We start from the raw sequence: 21,632 nt of genomic DNA, 5'->3' as shown, positions 1-21,632 counted from the left end.
CTCTGAGAGAAGAAATTCCTTTGCATCTCAGTTTTAAATGACTGTCCCCTTATTCTGTAACGATGTCGCCTAGTTTGAGATTCCCGCACTAGTGGAAACATCTACCCTGTCAAGCCCCCTCAGAATCTTATACATTTCAATAAGATCACCCTTATTCTTCTAAACTTTAATGTCTAAAGGCCTAACTTGTTAGCCATTCTTGATAAGTCAACCCCTTTCTCCCAGGAATCAGCCGAGTGAATCTCTTTTGACTGTATCCAATGCCAATATATCCTTTCTTAAATACGGGGACCAAAACTGTACACAGCACTCCAGGTGTGGCCTCACCAACACCCTGTACAGCTTTAACAAGACTTCCCTATTTTTAAACTCCAACCCCCTAGCAATAAAGGCCAAAATTCCATTTGCCCACTTAATTACTTGCTGCACCTGCATGCTAACTTTTTGTGTTTCAATCACAAGAACACCCAGATCCCTCTTTTTTGGAGTCTCTGTCTATTTATATAATAGTCTGCATTTTGATTCTTCCTACCAAAGTGTATGACCTCACACTTTCCTACATTAAACTCCATCTGCCAATTTTTGCCCACTCACTCAACCAATCTATATCCCCTTGGAGATTCCTTATGTCTTCATGACAACATGTCCTACCTATTTTTGTATCATCAGCAAATTTGGATATATTACACTCTGCCCCCTCCTCCATGTCATTAATATAGACAGTAAATAATTGAACCCCAAGCACTGATCCTTGTGGCACTCCACCAGTCACATCCTGCCAATGAGAAAATGACCCATTTATGCCTACTCTTTGTTTCAAGGAATTGGTAACTCGTGTGTGCATCATCACTTCAGGAAGTGATGTCATACAGTATGTGACAGAGTAGGAGATGGGATGATCCCCGGTAAGATGTGCCTGTAATACTCTCCTGTAAATTGTATATAGTATTGTCAGTCTTCAATAAAAAAGTCAAATTATTTGTTGGCGTTGATCAGTGTGTGATTGGTAAGTCTGTGTGAAGAACAGGGGTTGGCAACATGTCTGTGCATGGACACCAGTATCCACGTGAAAACAGTTCGGTCCGTGACTGATAATTTCAGGGATGAGAAATTTCCCATTGGCTTCTTCTTCCAGACCAGTCTGACTTTCAATCAAATCGCAGCCGTCAGTTTCACAGCTGACAGGTCCTTAGAGCAGAGACAACGTTTCAGAATCTCGGACAAGTTCGGAGCTTTCCGGCAGTTCTGATTTCATTTAAAGGCCCTCCAGAAAAACCCGAGCTTGTCCGAGTTTCGGAAGTGCTGTCTCTGCTCAAAGCACCTGTCAGCTGTGAAACTGACGGCTGCGATTTTTTAAAAAAGACTAACCATAAAGCTGAGAGTTCTCGCTCTCTGCAACTGTCAGAGAGAGGGAGAGAGAGAGAGGAGAGTAAGAGGGAGAGAGGAGACCGGGGGTGGGTGTCGGCAGAGAGAGAGGGGCAGAGAGAGAAAGGACAACCTGAAAGGTTTACCCCGTATCCTTAGATTATGATCCATGGTTCTGGACTCACACCCAAATCCCATGAACGAATAAAAAAAGTCACAACTGTGATTGGCTCTTGTAGCGGACTCTGGTTAACAGACAATATTCGGAGCGCCGGCCCCAGACTGTTTAACACTGGCTGAGCTGAGAAAATACAACTCACCCCCGAGAATCCGCAGCACAGACTGAGCGGAGGGGAAAACCTGGCCTGGGAACTCTACATTCAGGGAACAGTTTGTCCTGTGAATATGCAGTTGTGAATATTGTGGAAGAGAGATTGTATTAAAGGGGAGGGCGGGTTAGTCTGAAGCTACTGTGTTTGTGGGTCCGCTCTCATCGCCGGATTTCAGAGTCATTCTTGTGTAAAATCAAATGATTTTCCAGTCAAAGAACCGCCCTGCTCCCTGCTCAGCCCCAAAGTGGGAATTCGGGATCATTTTTTTTTGATTTCAAGATTTCAGTTGAAAAGTGGAGAACATGTCAGCGAGGGGTGAGAGAGGGCAGTCAGTGCAGCAATAAAACCAGGTGAAATGGAAAATGGAGTCCTCAATCCGAGTGAAAGCTTTTCAACAGCAAACATACTGGAGTGCGAGACAGGAAAGATCTAGTCTGGAAGTGTGGAGTCTCTGAATTTCAATGGAATTGGAGAGTTTGTGAGGAGAGAGAAACACAGAGAGACAGCAGGAGCCGGGAGCTGACAGCAGCTTGTCTCCGCCCCGTCCTCTCTCTGCCTTGAAGTTGCTCTGTGCCACCATCACTGGCTTCATTTCTGACCCAGTTCACATTGACAGAGAGAATTTGTGCAGAGTCCCGCAGCCGCCCAAGTCAAGACCCCCAAGAAGAAGAAGGCGGCTCCCCGGAACAAGCCAGCCGGTCTCCCGTTGGGCGAACAGATCCTCAAGATTGTGCCGGCTTTCAGCGATCACAAGGGGATGTCCCTGGACGCCATAAAGAAGGCTCTGGGTAGCAGCGGTGTCGATGTGGAGAAGCTCAGGACCCAGATCAAGCAAAGTATCAAGAGGAATGTGAACAAAGGCTCCCTGGTGCAGAGCAAGGGACAGGGAGCCTCCGGCTCCTTCAAAATCAGCAAGAAGGAAAACCCAGGGAAAAGTGGGAAAGAAGGTGAAGAAACCAGCAGACAAGAAATCTTTAGTGAAGAAACCAGCAGACAAGAAATCTTTAGTGAAGAAACCAGCAACCAAGAAATCTTTAGCGAAGACACCAGCAGCCAAGAAATCTTTAGTGAAGAAACCAGCAGATAAGAAATCTTTATTGAAGAAACCAGCAGACAAGAAATCTTTCATGAAGAAACTAGCAGACAAGAAATATTTCATGAAGAAACCAGCAGAAAAGAAATCTTTAGTGAAGAAACCAGCAGCTAAGAAATCTTTAGTGAAGACACCAGTAGACAAGAAATCTTTAGTGAAGAAACCAGCAGACAATAAATCCTTCGTTAGAAACCAGCAGACAAGAAATCATTGGTGAAGAAACCAGCAGCCAAGAAAGTGACAACAAAGAAAATAACAGCCAAGAAAACGAGCAGCAAGGCGTTGGCAACGCCAAATAAGGCGGTGAAGAAAGCAGCGCTTCAGAAAAAGTCTCCTGCGAAGAAGGTCAAAAAGGGCAAGAGTGCGGCGGGCGGAAAGGCGCTGAAGAAAGTGCAGACATGGAAGAGCAAGGTCAAGCCGAAAGCAGCGAAGGCTCAGAAAGCAGGGTCTGGAAAGAAGTGAAAGAGCGCGGGAAACATGTAAACATCTGAACACAAAGGCTCTTCTCAGAGCCACCCACATCTCTCAGGAAAGAGCTGATCCCCTGATCAAATGATCCCTGTCCCGGCCCCGCCTGCAGATTCCACATGGAAATGATTTGGAGTAAATCCAGGATCCCTGGTGATTCGCTGAGATCCCCTCCACCCAGCCCTTTCCCCACTCTCTGCAATAAAACAGAAGGATGTCCGGCCCTCACTCTAACTGGGGATGTGTTCGGTGTAGTCTCAGTTCACAAATTCAGGGGGAGAGTCCTGTAAGGTAGCTCGGTCACTCTGACTGAAACCGCCAGTTCCCCGGGGCTGCAGCCACTGACACTGCGGGAAGAGAATCCCCGACTCTACCCCGCCGCCGGGGGAACAAACAACGTTGTGTCCGGAGAATAGGGAGCGCCGGGGAGAAGGCACATATTAAAGCGCTGCAGTGGACTCAGCTCCTGTGTGTGCACAACTCTCACTGATTCCGTCCTCTGGGAACAGTGCGGTCTAAACAGATCAGGTTAGGAGAGAAACACACAGCCCGAGAATGGCCTCTTTCTTCCTGCATTTACTCTGTTCTGGGAGCAGATTCTCATTGAGAAGTGGCGCTCAGATCACCGGAGAGAAAAAAAAAAACACAATTCAAACTTCCAAATGAAAAACAGAGAATTCACCCGGACACTTCCATTATTAAATTAATTCATCAGCTCCGAACCAGTTCCCGTTAATGTACAGGGATGGTCTCGGGATTTATCAAATCGAAGGCAGCGGGATTTATTAAATTGTTGATTCTGACACCCTGTAGTTCAGTTCTTCACTTTACTGGAGGGGGAGATGTGTGAGCAGAGAAACAGAGCGAAATCCAGAGAGGGAACTGAAAACACACCTGGACAGATGTGAAACAGGTCAATCCACTGTTACAATAACTCCATCACTGATTCCCTCCTGACAGTAACCAGTCCTTTCACAGAGACTGTGGGTGGCTCTGAAAAGAGCCTTTGGTTTATTAGATGACATTTTGGCCGCTTTACTTTTTCTGGGAGCTCTTGAGTGCTGGTTTTCTTGGGCAGCAGCACGGCCTGGATATGAGGCAGCACCCCGCCCTGAGCGATAGTCACCCCTCCCAGCAGCTTGTTGAGCTCCTCGTCGTTGCGGACGGCCAGCTGCAGGTGTCTGGGGATGATGCGGGTCTTCTTGTTGTCCCGGGCCGCGTTACCGGCCAGCTCGAGGATTTCAGCGGTCAGATACTCGAGCACAGCAGCCAGATAGACCGGGGCTCCGGCACCCACACGCTCAGCATCGTTACCCTTTCTCAGGAGCCTGTGAACACGGCCCACCGGGAACTGCAGTCCAGCCCGGGAGGAGTGAGACTTGGCCTTGGCCCGAGCTTTCCCGCTGGTCTTTCCTCTTCCAGACATTTCCACAATCTCACAAATACTTTCACAAAGAATGAATAATTTCCTTAGCATTAATAATAACAGACAGGCGGTCAGGATGGCCGAGCGGTCTAAGGCGCTGCGTTTAGATCGCAGTCTCCATTGGAGGCGTGGGTTCAAATCCCACTTCTGACACCTTGTGTTTTGACTGCACTGGAGGCGTTTGGGAGCAGCGGTGAAGAGCAAAGAGAGAACAGGAAAGAACATGGACAAGCAAAATAACGATGGACCCAGAGATGTTGCATCAAAATATTAGAGGAAGAGGCAACTGAGCAAACAGCAGGGCACAGAAAAGATCAAAAATGTAACCTTTGTATCGGGGTGGAAGATGTTGCCAACATCCTTAATGAATACATTACTGTCTTCTCAAATGAGGGGGTGATGCAGATATTGTTATGAAGGAGGAGGAGTGTGAAGTATTGGATGTGATAACTTAAGGAGAGAGGAAGTCTTAATGGGATGAGCATCCTTGAATGTGGATAAATCACCAGGACCAGATGAAATGTACCCCAGGCTGTTGAATGAAGCCAGGGAAGATATAGTGGAAGGTCTAACCATCATTTTCCAGAGGATTGGAGGTCTTGTAACGTTGCAATAAAAGCAAAATACCACGCAGATCAAGCATGGCTGAGCCTTTCGAGTAGAGAAACAGGGCTGAATTCCCTGAACCAGTGCTACAGCTTTCAGAATAGAAGGAGCCTATACAAACCTGATGGGTTCCACTTAAACAAAAGAGCTGGAGGTGTTGACAGTCAGAACAGATAAAATGTGGAGGAGTGTTTGAAGCAGATTCTGTGTGGTTACTGTAGTTGTACTATGGAGTTATTTCAAGGATGTGATTCTGAATGTAATGGATCAACGTGGACCCACCCAAGGCAAAGGTCACTGAAAGTGGCAACGCAGGTGGACAAGGTAGTCAAGAAGGCATACGGCATGCTTGCCTTCATCGGTCGGGGTATAGAGTATAAAAATTGGCAAGTCATGTTGCAGCTGTACAGATCCTGAGTTAGGCCACACTTAGAATATTGCGTGCAATTCTGGTCGCCACACTACCAGAAGGACGTGGAGGCTTTGGAGAGGGTACAGAGGAGGTTTACCAGGATGTTGCCTGGTCTGGAGGGCATTAGCTATGAGGAGAGGTTGGAAAAACTCGGATTGTTTTCACTGGAACGACGGAGGTGGAGAGGCGACATGATAGAGGTTTACAAAGTTATGAGCGGCATGGACAGAGTGGATAGTCAGAAGCTTTTTCCCAGGGTGGAAGAGTCAGTTACTAGGGGACATAGGTTTAAGGTGCGAGGGGCAAAGTTTAGCGGGGATGTGCGAGGCAAGTTTTTTACACAGAGGGTGGTGAGTGCCTGGAACTTGCTGCCGGTGGGGGTGGTGGAACCAGATACGATAGAGACGTTTAAGAGACATCTTGACAAATACATGAATAGGAAGGGAATAGAGGGATATAGGCCACGGAAGTGCAGAAGGTGTTAGTTTAGGCAGGCATCAAGATCGGCGCAGGCTTGGAGGGCCGAATGGCCTGTTCCTGTGCTGTCCTGTTCTTTGTTCTTTGTTCTAAGCTTCCCTGTGGTCCAGACTGGTTGAATGGAACTGAAGCAAACAAATCATCCAGAAGAGGAAAAGAAATATAAGGCCATGAAAGCACAGAATTCAGATGGATGCAATACCAGATGGTATGGCAAGAGTGTAAAACAGCAACAGACTGGTGAATAAAACTTTCCCATTGAATAAGACAAGAGAAGAGAAGGGTAATAATAGTGTCAGAGGTGAGTTGTGACACTATTCACATTCCACCTTGATCTGAATAGGACTGTTGAAGGGAGTGATTGAGAAGAAGAGAGGAGAAATGAAAAGAAAGGAGAAATAAACAAAAGGTCTTTTGATTTTAGAATGCTTGTTTTTGGAAATGACAGACTGTAAAGTGTGTGTGTCAGAAGATATAGAGCGAAGTTGGGTATGACAAGATCACAGGAAAGTTGTGCCCTGAGACAAGGTGTGTGTTGACAGGAAAGCTGCTTTCTTTTGCACAAAATGTAATTTATTCATATAATTTGTGCAATTATATTGCAAAGCAGTTCAATTTTAATATTACATAAGGTACAATACAGATCAGTTTCCTTCAATAAAGTACATGAGGTATCTCACTATCCCTGCCTGCACAGGTTATATTTACAGTATTTACATTACACATCAAACATTCTCTGGTACAAACAGCCCGAGCGGTTTTACACAGGTTCCAGCCCCTCGCTGTACTAGGGCCTTAGACTGTCGCCTTTCTATTGAGACTCCATGGTGGCTTCCCCAAGCTTTAATGCCGTCCCACAGCACATAGTCTTGAACGTTGGAATGTGCCAGTCTGCAACACTCGGTCATAGACAGCTCTTTGCACTGGAATACCTGTCCCACGGCCGGGCTCGTTCTCAATAGAGATCATTTCAAATGAACATTTCCTAAATCCGTGCTTTCTCTCTCGCAATAAAGAGAACAGGATGTCTGGCAGATTCAGTGTGAGACGATAACACTGCCGGGTAAAGGCCGCTTTCCAACTCCAATCTTAACACAGGAGATTCCCCAAACAGCTGCAATAGGGTGTTTGTAAACTGTTGGAAGCGGATGTGTGTGGAAATGGTGATGTTACTGAGGAGGTTCCTTGTTATAGAATGGATTGTGTTTTGGTGGGAATATTACTGAGTGTTAATTGTAGCAGGATCATATTTAAAAGCTCCGGCTTTCTGGAAAGCCTTGACTATGAAGGTCGAGTCTGGAAGGGTTTGCGTGGAGAGCTGGGTTTCGGTTCTACTGTTAATAAAGGGTTTGAAATTGGCAGCCCGGAGGAAACTGGAGGTGGAGCTGAAAGATAAGGTGCCGTTCTCTCTCTGTCTGTCACTCTGGGTGTCTCCTTCATTCTCGCTCTCTGTTTAATCTTCACTCTTGTCTCCTACCCTCCCTGCTCTCACTCTGCCTTTCTCAGCCAGGTCCGGGCGGCCTGTAAAAAAAAGGAAGCTGACGGAATCAGTCTCTTTTATTGTGCACTGATTTGAGGCAAGAATTATCATGGTGGCTGTGGTGGGGAAGAGACGGTCGCCCACCTCCTCCTGGAATGTGTCTTTGCAAAGCAGGTGTGGAAAGGGATGCAGTGGTTTTTGTCGAGGTTCATCCCAAGCAGCTCTATAACACAGGAGTCTGTGCTCTACGGGCTGTTCCCAGGGACGCACACCGAGACAAACATCAACTGCTGCTGGAGGACTATCAATTCGGTGAAAGACGCCCTTTAGTCTGCCCGAAACTTGCTGGTCTTCCAGCGCAAAGAGTTGTCCACCACCGAATGTTGCAGACTGGCACATTCCAAGGACCAGGACAACGTGGGCAGGGACGCACTAAAGCTTGGGGCAGCCGCAGCAAAGGCTCAATGGGGAAAGACCATGGTGTAAGGTCCCCCCACCAAGCTGAGCGGAGGGGCTGGATCCATGGGAAACCCTTCGAACCGTACAGGGAAAATTTTGTGTGCTGTAAATGTAGAAATGTATATGGCATGACAATGAAATGGAAGAGTTGTGAGGCAACTCGTGATTGTATAGAAGGAAACTGATCACCTTCGCACTGTTTGCATTTTTTGACTTGATGCTGTTTTAAACTGTTTGGGAATGTAATTTTTACAGATTTTTATGAATAAAGTATATTTTGGAAATTAAAAAAAAAAGTCTGGCAGTATACCAGAGTATGGTCCTGGCCGGCAGCATATTAGAATCCATGAGGAAAGGCATCATCACCCTCATCGACAAGGGGGAGGAGGCAGAAATCAGAAATTGGCGGCTCATCTCACTGCTTAACATCGACTACAAGATTCTGTCAAAAGTCATCGCCAGTCGAGTCAAGTCTGCTCTGGAGTTGGTGATTGACTCTGATCAGACCTGTACTATACCAGGCAGGAAGATCTCTGATAGTCTCGCGCTACTCAGGGATACGATCACCTATGTACGGGACAGGAGGGTGGACACCTGCCTCATCAGCCTGGATCAGGAGAAGGCTTTTGACAGGATATCGCACACCTACATGATGGACGTACTTTCCAAAATGGGGTTTGGGGAGGGAATCTGCAATTGGATCAAACTGGTCTACACAAACATCAGTCGCGCAGTCTCAATCAATGGGTGGGAATCAGAAAGTTTCTCAATCCCATCTGGAGTCAGGCAGGGCAGTCCTCTCTCCCCTGTCTTGTTTGTTTGCTGTATTGGACCCTTTTCTGAGTCTATTGAGAAGAATGCGAGTATCAGAAGGGTAACAATCCCAGGCAGTGGAGGCACTCAGGTTAAAACCTCCCTGTACATGAATGACGTCGCCATTTTCTGCTTGAACCCGCTGCCTGTGCGCAGACTGATGAGCATCTGTGACCAGCTCGAACTGGCATCGGGAACCAATGTTAAACACAGCAAGAGCGAGGCCATGTTCTGTGGGAACTCAGCTGACCGATCCTTTGTCCCCTTCACCATTAGGTCAGCCGACCTGAAGCTGCTGTGGTATGCTTCGGAAGGGCCGGGGCGTGCACCAAAACCTGGGAGGAACGAGTAGCCAGGGTACAACATAAGCTGAACATGTGGGAGCAGCGATCTCTCGCCATTGTGTCAGGTTACTGTACGTGGTGCAGGTCTGGCCCATACTGCACTCCTGCACTGTGGTGATCACCTGAGCCATTTTCCGCTTCATCTGGGGATCCAAAATGGACCAGGTCCCGAGGGACACGATGTTCAAACCTCTGGAGAAAGGCGGGAAAAATGTACCCAACATCGCCCTCATCCTGATGGCTACCTTTGTGTGTGGCTGTGTAGACCTCCAGTACGCAAACTCCAAGTGTCACTCCATGCTGAGGTTCTATCTGTCCCCGGTGTTGCGAAGGATGGGCCTGGTCATATTGCCGTGGAACGCTCCATCCAGTTGGACTGTGCTGTAACACCTATCCTTCATGGAAAAGTTTCTGTGGAAAAACACCTTTGACCACCAATCCATCAGGCACTGGTCTGCACGGAATGTTCTCAAGGCCCTACGGGAAAAGAAGATGGTGGATCCTGTCGGATGGTTCCCCGAGCAGACTTCCAAAGTCATTTGGCGGAATGCCCCATCACCAGAACTTTCAAACAAGCACCAAGATGTAGCTTGGCTGATGGTGAGAAGAGTCCTCCTCGTCAGATCCTTCCTGCATGCCCGAAGTCTCACCCCCTCTGCACAATGCCCTCGAGGTGGCTGTGGTGGGGAAGAGACGGTTGCCCACCTCTTTCTGGAATGTGTCTTTGCAAAGCAGGTGTGGAAAGAGATGCAATGGTTTTTGTCGAGGTTCATCCCAAGCAGCTCTGTAGCACAGGAGTCTGTGCTTTACGGGCTGTTCCCAGGGACGCACACCGAGATAAACATCAACTGCTGCTGGAAGACTATCAATTCGTTGAAAGATGCTCTTTGCTCTGCCCGAAACTTGCTGGTCTTCCAGCGCAAAGAGTTGTCCACCACCGAATGTTGCAGACTGGCACATTCCAAGGTCCAGGACTACGTGCTGAGGGACGCACTAAAGCTTGGGGCAGCTGCAGCAAAGGCTCAATGGGGAAATACCACAGTGTAAGGTCCCCCCACCATAGTGAACTGAGGGGCTGGATCCATGGGAAACCCCTCGAACTGTAGCCAGAAATTATTTGTTTGCTGTCAAATGTACATGGCATGAGAAATGAAATGGAAGGGTTGTGAGGCAACTCACTCCTGTATTGAAAGAAACTGATCTCCTTTCCACTCTTTGTATTGTTTGACTTGGTGCTTTTTGGAACTGTTTTGTAATGTATTTTTTTTACAGATTTTTATGAATAAAGTATATTTTGGAAGTTAATAAAAGAAAGTCTGGCAGAGGTAAAGGAGGGAAAGGACTCGGCAAAGGCGGAGCAAAGCGGCACCGCAAAGTGCTTCCTGACAATATCCAGGGCATCACCAAACCAGCAATCCGCCGCCTGGCTCGCCGTGGCGGGGTCAAGCGGATCTCGGGTTTGATCTATGAGGAGACTCGCGGGGTGTTGAAGGTTTTCCTGGAGAATGTGATCAGGGATGCGGTCACCTACACTGAGCACGCCAAGCGCAAGACGGTCACTGCCATGGATGTGGTGTACGCTCTGAAACGGCAGGGCCGCACAACTCGACCCTTTCCAGCAAACACACACTCTTCGAAGAGCCACCCACCGTCTCACAGAGAGAGCAGTGAGCTGGAAACGGTAGATGGGATAGGCTAATATAAAAGCAAAATACTGCGGATGCTGGAAATCTGAAACAAAAACAAGAAATGCTGGATTCACTCAGCAGGTCTGGCAGCATCTGTGGAAAGAGAAGCAGAGTTAACGTTTCGGGTCAGTGACCCTTCTTCGGAACTGACAAATATTAGAAAAGTCACTGATTATAAACAAGTGAGGTGGGGGTTGGGCAAGAGATAACAAAGGAGAAGGTGCAGATTGGACCAGGCCACATAGCTGACCAAAAGGTCACGGAGCAAAGGCAATCACTGAGGAAGGAGATGTGGCTGTGAAAACGAGTTTTGGTAGATACCTTATCAAACACCAGGAGGGAAATAGAAAGCAATGAAGGTGAACAAGGTAAAAGAGACAAACGAAAATCCCGATGGGATAGGCTGTTCAGAACTGACTGGAATAAATCTGTGCTGTGTTCGGGTAGAAAACTGGAATCCCCGAAATTGACATTTCAGTTGCAGCAAGGATGTGCAGTGGATTTGATTTTCTAAACGGGCTGTGTAAATAGTGCCCGAGGCTCCACAGTTAGTTATTTCTCCAGTCGACACATGCCCTCAGTGAAAAGCCTCATCACTCCTCCAGAATCACTCATTGTTTTCATAGAATTTCAAAATGATTTCGCTGCAATGAGGGAATCCGGGAATTTTGCAGCAGCCGTTGAATCGGTCACTGGAAGCAGACCCACTTGTGATGTTATTTCCCCCGAGACGGTGTTTCCTGCACTGAAACTGACAGGGTTTGTGAAACTGATCAATTTCAGCTCAATCATTCAGGGACCTGGAATTCCCACAGCTTGAGCCCGCGCTCACTTCTGATTGGTCACCCTCTTCCCATTCGCATTTCTTCACCAATCGCAGAGCCTCGAATTGGGGAAAATGCAGCAAATCATTGGCTTAAATTGTCGAAATTGGCAGAACGTTTGAATTCGAAAAAGGCGCCAATTTCAGTGTCGGCAAAAAGCGAATTTCTGGAAAATCTATTTAAAGTTGTTGGTAAAATATTTTCCACCAACCTTTAAAAACCTTTCTTTATTCCGCTATTATCGCCACAAATTCCTGGCGCTATTTTATGCACAGCTTTAACCTGTCATTTTTACCCCCCCCCCCTTCTTATCTGTAACCGGCGGTGGAAGACTCCATTCAGCAATCCTTAAGGGACCAATAACTCAAACTCGGTGTAGAAAGGAATAAATTAGACTATTGGTAATTCCCCTTCACACAGGGATCAGGAGGACAGTGAGAAGCCACTGAAATAGTTGCTCATAAACATTTTAAATAGTTCCTATTCTGTTCTGTTACTGACATGCTTGAATCAGACAGTAATCAGCCCTTTCAGAGACTGTGGGTGGCTCTGAAAAGAGTCTTTGGTTTATTAGATGACATTTTGTCTGCTTTGCTTTTTCTGGGAGCTCTGAGCGCTGGTTTTCTTGGGTCGCACCCCGCCCTGAGCGATGGTCACCCCTCCCAGCAGCTTGTTGAGCTCCTCCTCGTTGCGGACTGCCAGCTGCAGGTGTCTGGGGATGATGCGGGTCTTCTTGTTGTCCCGGGCCGCGTTACCGGCCAGCTCGAGGATTTCAGCGGTCAGATACTCGAGCACAGCAGCCAGATCGACCGGGGCTCCAGCACCCACATGCTCAGCATAGTTGCCCTTTCTCAGGAGCCTGTGAACACGGCCCACCGGGAACTGCAGTCCAGCCCGGGAGGAGTGAGACTTGGCTTTGGCCCGAGCTTTCCCTCCGGTCTTTCCTCCAGACATTTCCACAATCTCACAAATACTTTCACAAATGGATAATTTACGCAGCATTTACTTTACTTAAAGACTGAGAACTCTCCTCAATGGTCGGTACTTAATTCTATTTGCCTATATTCTTCACCAATCAGGTCACTGACCAACACAAGAGGGCGGGATTTACCCGCCACGACATCAGAAGCAGAGAATTTGTCAATTTCAAAAAGCCCGCCAATTTTATTGTCGGAAAGGAGCGGATTAAAATAAATGTCATCCTTAGTCAAAGATTTAAAGTCCCATCTCTTGATTTTGTTTTATTCAACTTGTAAAATGTTATTTAAATTGTGACTCATTCGACAATCGCTTTCAAACTGTCCCGGGAGGGGCCTGCATTGGCCTGAAGTGAAATACTCAGTTTAGTTTTCAATCAGAGCCCAGTGTCCTTCTCTGAAAAGAGGAAGCCGGATCAAGTCCTCAAACGGCCCTTAACTTGCTCTGTAATAATCCCATCTCAGGCTCTTTCACTGCGGAGAGTTGCTGTTAATAAAATGATTAATCAGTGAAGGGATTAAGGTCTAATCCTTACCGCTGAAATCAGCTGTTAATGCGGTCATTCAGGGGCTGTGAAAAACCAGAATAAGAGCAGCTTTAAGCAAAAAAAGTGAAGGCGGGTGTTCAGATTATGGGTTCGTGTTCGGTTAATAACAGGAGATACAAACACAGCAGTGGGATCGTTATTATGAGATGAAATTAGAGATACAGCACTGAAACAGGCCCTTCGGCCCACCGAGTCTGTGCCGACCATCAACCACCCATTTATACTAACCCTACACTAATCCCATATTCCTACCAAACATCCCCACCTGTCTCTATATTTCCCTACCACCTACCTATACTAGTACAATTTATAATGGCCAATTTACCTATCAACCTGCAAGTCTTTTGGATTGTGGGAGGAAACCGGAGCACCCGGAGAAAACCCACGCAGACACAGGGAGAACTTGCAAACTCCACACAGGCAGTACCCGGAATCGAACGCGGATCCCTGGAGCTGTGAGGCTGCGGTGCTAACCACTGCGCCACTGTGCAGCCCCCAATGTATATGATACATTGTCTTAAAGTGATTTCATAGAGATGTCGGATGTAGCTTTTTCAGAGAGATTGTGGGTGGCTCTTAAAAGAGCCGTTGTGTTTGGGATGTTTTTCAGTCCATTGTGCAGTTTTACTTGGAGCTGGTGTACTTGGTCACCGCCTTTGTCCCTTCCGACACGGCGTGCTTGGCCAGCTCCCCGGGCAGCAGCAGGCGCACGGCGGTCTGGATCACCCGGAGCTGATGATTGTTGTAATGGGCCAGGCAGGAAGCCTTACCCGCGATGCGCTCGAAAACATCATTCACAAACGAGTTCATGATGCTCATGGCCTTGGAGGAGATGCCGGTGTCGGGATGAACCTGCTTCGTCACTTTGTAGATGTAGATGGAGTAACTCTCCTTCCTCCGCTTCTTGCCGCCCTTTGTTGACGGTTTATTTAAGGTTTTCTTGGCGCCTTTCTTAGGAGCTGCTTTCTTCTCTTTTTTTATTTCCAAAATATACTTTATTCATAAAAATCTGTTAAAAATACATTGCCAAACAGTTTCAAACAGCACTAAAAAATACAAACATTGCAAGGGAGATCATTTTCCTTCAATACAATCATGAGTTGCTTCACAACCCTTCCATTTCACATTTCTCATGCCAATTACATTTTTACATTTACAGCAAATGAAAATTTTCCCGATACAGTTCGAGGGGTTTCCCAGGGGTCCAGCCCCTCAGTTCAGCTTGGTGGGGGGACCTTACCATTTTCAGTTTCAGATACAGAAATAAACCAAACCCCTTCCGAGTGCGGATTAAATAGACAATCCCACAGCTCTATGCTAATGAGGGATGGGAGAAAGTAAAGATTGTGATTGGGTGATTGGCAGTGATGTCACAATAGTTTTATATCTGCAACCAATCACAAACTCTCTCACTGCATTCAGGAATTACATTTCCCAAAGACTCTCTCCAGCCCCAGTTTCTATTGAAAACTCCACCGGGAAATGACGCCTGGCTGCGAGGGTCTCTTATTCTCAGCAGCTTCTCACATTCCGGCCTCTAAGTTGAGCGGAAATATTTATTCAGGCAGTTTCAACAGCTCAGAGCCGACACTGGGTTAGAAACCAGAAATAGGAATTCGGGTCACAAACAAGGAGTTTATGCTGAACCTTTATAAATCTCACTGGTTATCGGCCTCAGCTGGAGCATTGTATCTAATTCTAGGTTCCTCATTTTAGCAGGGATATCAAGGCCTGAGAGAGAGTGCAGAGGAGATTGACTAGAATGGCACTAGAGATGCGTGAAAGGATAGCAAAGCTACCTCGACTACACTTCTTCACACCCTACCTCCTGTAAGGACTCCATTCCATTCTCCCAGTTTCTCCGTCTCCGACGCATCTGCTCTGATGATGCTACCTTCCATGACGGTGCTTCTGATATGACCTTTTTCCTCAACCGAGGATTTCCCCCCACTGTGGTTGACAGGTCCCTCAACCGTGTCCGACCCATTCCCCGCACCTCTACCCTCACCCCTTCCCCTCCCTCCCAGAACCGTGACAGGGTTCCCCTTGTCCTCACTTTTCATCCCACCAGCCTCCATATCCAAAGGATCAACCTCCGCCATTTTCGCCACCTCCAGCGTGATGCCACTACCAGTCGCATCTTCCCCTCCCTTCCCCTGTCAGCATTCCGAAGGGATCATTCCCTCCGCGACACCCTGGTCCACTCCTCCATTACCCCCACCACCTCGTCCCCGTCCCAGGGCGCCTTCCCCTGCAATCGCAGGAGGTGTAATACCTGCCCATTTACCTCCCCTCTCCTCACTATCCCAGGCCCCAAACACTCCTTTCAGGTGAAGCAGCGATTTACTTGTACTTCTTGCAATGTAGTATACTGTATTCGCTGCTCACAGTGTGGTCTCCTCTACATTGGGGAGACCAAGCGCAGACTGGGTGACCGCTTTGCGGAACATCTCCGCTCAGTCCGCAAGCAGGACTCTGAGCTTCCGGTTGCTTGCCATTTCAACACTCCCCCCTGGCCTCATGCTCACATCTCTGTCCTGGGATTGCTGCAGTGTTCCAGTGAACATCAACGCAAGCTCGAGGAACAGCATCTCATCTACCGATTAGGCACACTACAGCCTGCCGGACTGAACATTGAGTTCAATAATTTCAGAGCATGACAGCCCCCCATTTTACTTTCATTTTTAGTTATTTTTTCTTCCTTTTTTATACATTCTTTTTTACATTTTTTACTATCTTTTTTTGCATTTATTTCATTTCATCTTAGTTTGTTCAGTTTGCTTACCCACTGTTTTTTTCAGGTTTTTTTTCAGGTTTGTACTTGCTGCTGTTCAATATTCAGTGTATTCACACCTAATCTGTACTAATGCTTTGTCTTTCAACACACCATTAACATATTGTTTGCCTTTGCTCCGTGACCTTTTGGTCAGCTATGTGGCCTGGTCCAATCTGCACCTTCTCCTTTGTTATCTCTTACCCCACCCCCACCTCACTTGCTTATAATCTGTGACTTTTCTAATATTTGTCAGTTCCGAAGAAGGGTCACTGACCCGAAACGTTAACTCTGCTTCTCTTTCCACAGATGCTGCCAGACCTGCTGAGTGATTCCAGCTTTTCTTGTTTTTGTAGCAAATCTAGGGTCGTTCTTCTTGGTGCAGAGATGTTAATGTAATATTTAATAGATGTGTTCTACATTCTAATGGGTTGAAGAGGAACTGTTCCCACTGGCAGAAGGGTCTGTAACCAATGGACACAGAATTGTTAAAAGAATCAGGGGAAGATGAGGTGATATTTTAACACGCGTTCTGATGATCAGAAATGTACTGCTTGAAAAGGGAGGTGAAAACAGATTCAATAATAACTTTCCTGAGGGAATTGGATCATTATTTGATGGGGAAATTACAGGGCAATGTGAAAATGACAGGGAGGTGGGACTGATTGGATAGATCGTTCAAAGAGCAGCACAATTGTTCAAATGAACTCTTTCTGTGTTGTAAAATTGTGATAATTGCTGTTCAGAAACATCCTGACACATCATGTCGCCTTTCAGTTCACCAGTTTTAAACACCTGGAACTGAGCTGAGTATTTTATTGGCTGTGATTATAGCATCAGAGACCAAAAGACAGCGGCCCAGTCCCAAAATCCACAGAAAGACTCAATGTATTGCTCCATGTGAGCGATGCTGTTAGAGCAATGAGCATAGCTGCCTTCCAAACAGCTGGAATAAAAACAGAAAATGCTGGAAATACTCAGCAGGTCAGGCAGCATCTGTGGAGAGAGAACAGAGTTAATGTTTCAGGTCAATGACCTTCCAAGCAGCTGTGCCCGGGTTTGATTCCCAGCCATTACAGTTTGGCATTCCTTAAATTCCTCAGATGAGAAACTGAAAGATAGGAACTGAGTTGGGTGCTGTCTCGAAGGAATTTTGTTTCCCAAAGCAAGAAGTGTATAATTTGAATAAACATATTTCCAACGCTGATTTCCTTCAAATTAAAGTTCAATTGAACTCTGATTTTACTCCTTTTTATTGATAATTATTATTTGACCTGAATCATACAGTGGACTCAGAATAGAATTACTCAGATTCATTTTTCCACAGCTATTCCCGTTCCTTATAAGAAACAATTCCTGGATTCTGGAAGCTGTGAATTGGAGGGTGACAAACATATCCACACTATTCAAGAAAGGAAGGAGAGAGAAAGCAAAGAACTAGAGGCCAGTTTGCCTGACATCAGCAATGGGGAATATGCTACAATCTATTATTACAGACATGGTAAATGGTGATGTGGAATATCAGAATATGGTTGGGCAGAGTCAACATGGATTTATTAAAAGGAAATTGTCAATGATAAATTATTAGAATATGTTGATGTTGTAACTGCCAGGATAGATAAGGGGAACCAGTGGATGTAGTCTGTTTGGATTTTCAAAAAGCATTCAATAAGTTATCAAACAAGTGGTTATTACACCAATGTAGGTCCCATGCAATTTGGGGATAATATATTAGTATAGATTGAGTAGTAGTTCACAGACAAAAAACAGAGAGTAGGAATAACCGAGTCATTTTCGGCAGGAAAGCTGTAAGTAGTTGGATACTGCAAGGATTGGTGCTCGGGACTCAGTTATTTCCATTCTGTATCAATGATTTAGATGAGGTGACCGAATGTCATGTTATCCATGTTTGCCGATGATATAAAGTGAGGTGGCAAAGTAAACTGTGAGGAGGATGCAAAGGGGGAAAAAAGGGATTTAGACAGACTAAGTATGTGGGCAAGAATGTGAGAGATGGAACATAATGGGGAGAAGTGTACAGTTACACACTTTGGCAGGGCGGCGCAGTGGTTAGCACCGCAGCCTCACAGCTCCAAGGACCCGGGTTCGATTCTGGGTACTGCCTGTGTGGAGTTTGCAAGTTCTCCCTGTGTCTGCGTGGGTTTTCTCCGGGTGCTCCGGTTTCCTCCCACAAGCCAAAAGACTTGCAGGTTGATTGGTAAATTGGCCATTATAAATTGTCACTAGTATCGGTCGGTGGTCGGGAAATATAGGGACAGGTGGGGATGTTTGGTCGGAATATGGGATTAGTGTAGGATTAGTATAAATGGGTGGTTGATGTTCGGCACAGACTCCGTGGGCCGAAGGGCCTGTTTCAGTGCTGTATCTCTAATCTAAAACAGCAATACAGAACATTTTTGAAATTAATGAGAGAATGGGAAATGTTGACATTCAGAGGGACCCGAGTGTCCTTGTCCAGGAATCACAGAAAGGTAACGTGCAGATACTCAACCAATTAGGAAAGCAAATGATATGTTTGCCTTTATTGCAAAGAGATTAGAGTATGAGTATTTATTGCAATTATACAGCGTGAGATCACACTTGGAGTGCTGTGCAGTTTTGGTCCCCTTATCTAAGGAAGGATATACTTTCCTTAGAGGGAGCACAGAGACGTGCCACTAGGCTGCTTCCTATGATGAGGGGATTGTCCGATGAGAAGGGATTGAATAGACGAGGCCTCTATTCCCCAGAACTCAGTAGAGTGAGAGGTAATCTCACTGGCAGATAAAATGCTCAGTGGCTTGACATGGTAAATGCTGGGAGGATGTTTCCTCTAGCTGGGCAATCTAGAATAAAGGGGTACAGTCTCAGTATAAAGGGCTTGGTCATATTTGACTGAGAAGAGGAGATTTTCTTTTCAGTCAAAGGGTTATGAATCTTTGGAATTCTCTATCCCAGAGAGCTCTGGATGCTCAATCATTGTGTATATTCAAGAGAAATCGATAGGTTTTTGGATATTAAGGGAATCAAGGGGGCTGTGCCAGTGTGGTAAGATGGAGTTGAGGTAGGAGAACAGCTGTTATATTATTGAATGGTGGAACTATTTCGATGGGCAGAGTGGCCACTCCTGCTCTTATTTCTTATGTAAACTTTTCATTCCCTCCCAGGGATTGTTTTATTCTTCAAAAAGAGAAATACTGCAGCCGCTAGAAATCTGAATAACAGAAGATTCTGGAAACACTCAGCAGTTCCAGCAGTATCTGTGGAGAGAGGAAGGGAGGAGCAATGTTTCAGGTCTATAGAAGGGTCACAGAACTGGACCATTAACCCGAGCTTCTCTTCTCCACAGTTGTTTCCGGACTGGCTGAGTGTTTTCAGTATTTTAGCTTTTTTTCTTTCTATATGTTATCTCTTTCCCTTTTGACTGTTTGCTGTGAAACTTTCAGCATTGTGCTCAGTTCTTTGTGTAGTTATGTTTTCTTTATTTGAAGTAATGCAAATAGTATCCTGAAAAATCAGACACAAATACTGCTCAATGTAGTGTAATATATAACAGGGCACATTTACAAATATCAGATCAATATAGTAAACATTTTTATTAAGAATTGATTACTTTTATTTTCAGTATAAAAATGTGAAGCAATATGAGTTTATTACCTCACATTACCTGTTTATTAACCCTGACAGGCTGTGAAAATTTCTGCTTCTATTTTGCAGTTCTCACTTTCAGCTAGCAAATGTCAGCAATCTGTGATACAGTGCAGTTTACAGATCAGACAGTCAACACGACATGCAATAATTGTTCAGATTATGGAGGACAGGTGGGATTTAGAAATACGGGGAATGGAGATGAGTTGTTATTGCACTGAGTTTGCCCAAAGATTAGAGACACCATTGTGGCAAATCAGTCTGTTGTCCTGTACATGAGAATGAGAATCATTCTTTATTTGTGGCTATCTGTCAGTCTCTATTACTGAGTGGGAGTGTGGGATTCATGCTGCATTGGTCAGTCTCTGGTACAAAGTGTCATATTCACTCTGAATGTATAAGGCTCTGGAACTGTTTGTGTGTGTGGAATTCATTCTGTATCTGTCAATCTCTGGTACTATATATGAATGTGGCATATATGTTATAGCTCTCAGTGTCACTGTATGTGTGTGTGGGTTTCATTTGATATCTGTCAGCCTCTGTTTCTGTACACGACTGTCAGATTCATACTGTGCCAAAATGTCCCTGTTGCTGTATGTGACTGTGTGATTCATTCTGTATCTGTCATTCCCTGGTACTATGTGTCAGTATAGACTCATTCTGTATCCCAGTCACATGCACTATATTTGAGAGTGCGATTAATTCTGTACCTTTAAGTCACTGGTATTATATGTAAGTGTTGGATTTCTGATGGATCTCTCAGTTATTTTTTCTGTTGTGAATTTGGGATGGACATAACATCTGTCAGTCTCTGGTACAGCCTGTGAGTGTGTGTTTTGTTCAGTATCTGTCAGTCTCAGGTACTGTCCGCGTGTGTACGTTTTGTTCAATATTTTCAGTTTCTGGTCCTGCCTGTGAGTGCAGGTTATGTTCAATGTCTGTCAGTCTCTGGCACTGCCTGTGAGTGTAGGTTATGTTCAGTATCTGTCAGTCTCTGGTACTGCCTGTGAGTGTGGGTTTTGTTCAGTATCTGTCAGTCTCTGGTACTTCCTGTGAGTGTGGGTTTTGTTCAGTATCTGTCAGTCTCTGGTACTGCCTGTGAGTGTAGGTTATGTTCAATGTCTGTCAGTCTCTGGCACTGCCTGTGAGTGTAGGTTATGTTCAGTATCTGTCAGTCTCTGGTACTGCCTGTGAGTGTGGGTTTTGTTCAGTATCTGTCAGTCTCTGGTACTTCCTGTGAGTGTGTGTTTTGTTCAGTATCTGTCAGTCTCTGGTACTGCCTGTGAGTGTGGGTTTTGTTCAGTATCTGTCAGTCTCTGGTACTGCCTGTGAGTGGAGGTTATGTTCAGTATCTGTCAGTCTCTGGTACTGCCTGTGAGTGTGGGTTTTGTTCAGTATCTGTCAGTCTCTGGTATTTCCTGTGAGTGTGGGTTTTGTTCAGTATCTGTCAGTCTCTGGTACTGCCTGTGAGTGGAGGTTATGTTCAATGTCTGTCAGTCTCTGGCACTGCCTGTGAGTGTAGGTTATGTTCAGTATCTGTCAGTCTCTGGTACTGCCTGTGAGTGTGGGTTTTGTTCAGTATCTGTCAGTCTCTGGTACTTCCTGTGAGTGTGGGTTTTGTTCAGTATCTGTCAGTCTCTGGTACTGCCTGTGAGTGTGGGTTCTGTTCAGTATCTGTCAGTCTCTGGTACTGCCTGTGAGTGGAGGTTATGTTCAGTATCTGTCAGTCTCTGGTACTGCCTGTGAGTGTGGGTTTTGTTCAGTATCTGTCAGTCTCTGGTACTTCCTGTGAGTGTGAGTTTTGTTCAGCATCTGTCAGTCTCTGGTACTGCCTGTGAGTGTGGGTTTTGTTCAGTATATGTCAGTCTCTGGTACTGCCTGTGTGTGGGATGCATTCAG

At 45.9% G+C, this 21,632-nt stretch overlaps 1 protein-coding gene and 1 non-coding gene across 2 annotated transcripts; one reads left to right on the top strand and one right to left on the bottom strand.

Annotated features, from left to right (window-relative positions):
- Positions 1-4,754: 4,754 nt before the first annotated feature.
- Positions 4,755-4,837, top strand: trnal-uag (transfer RNA leucine (anticodon UAG)). The gene has a single exon. It is a non-coding gene; the product is annotated as a tRNA-Leu (tRNA).
- A 9,099-nt stretch (positions 4,838-13,936) lies between these two features.
- LOC137365899 (histone H2B type 1-M-like) lies at positions 13,937-14,266 on the bottom strand (the record flags this gene model as incomplete). The annotated part of the gene is made up of 1 exon (XM_068028143.1): positions 13,937-14,266. A coding segment is annotated over one exon (330 nt), but the record flags the coding sequence as incomplete, so codon positions are not given.
- Between the last annotated feature and the right edge of the window lie 7,366 nt (positions 14,267-21,632).

The sequence above is a fragment of the Heterodontus francisci genome, unplaced genomic scaffold (assembly GCF_036365525.1).
Source record: "Heterodontus francisci isolate sHetFra1 unplaced genomic scaffold, sHetFra1.hap1 HAP1_SCAFFOLD_58, whole genome shotgun sequence".
NCBI classification, from domain to species: Eukaryota; Metazoa; Chordata; class Chondrichthyes; order Heterodontiformes; family Heterodontidae; genus Heterodontus; species Heterodontus francisci.
The sequence above is the reverse complement of the archived record's forward strand: the minus strand, read 5'-3'. Positions and strand labels throughout refer to the sequence as shown.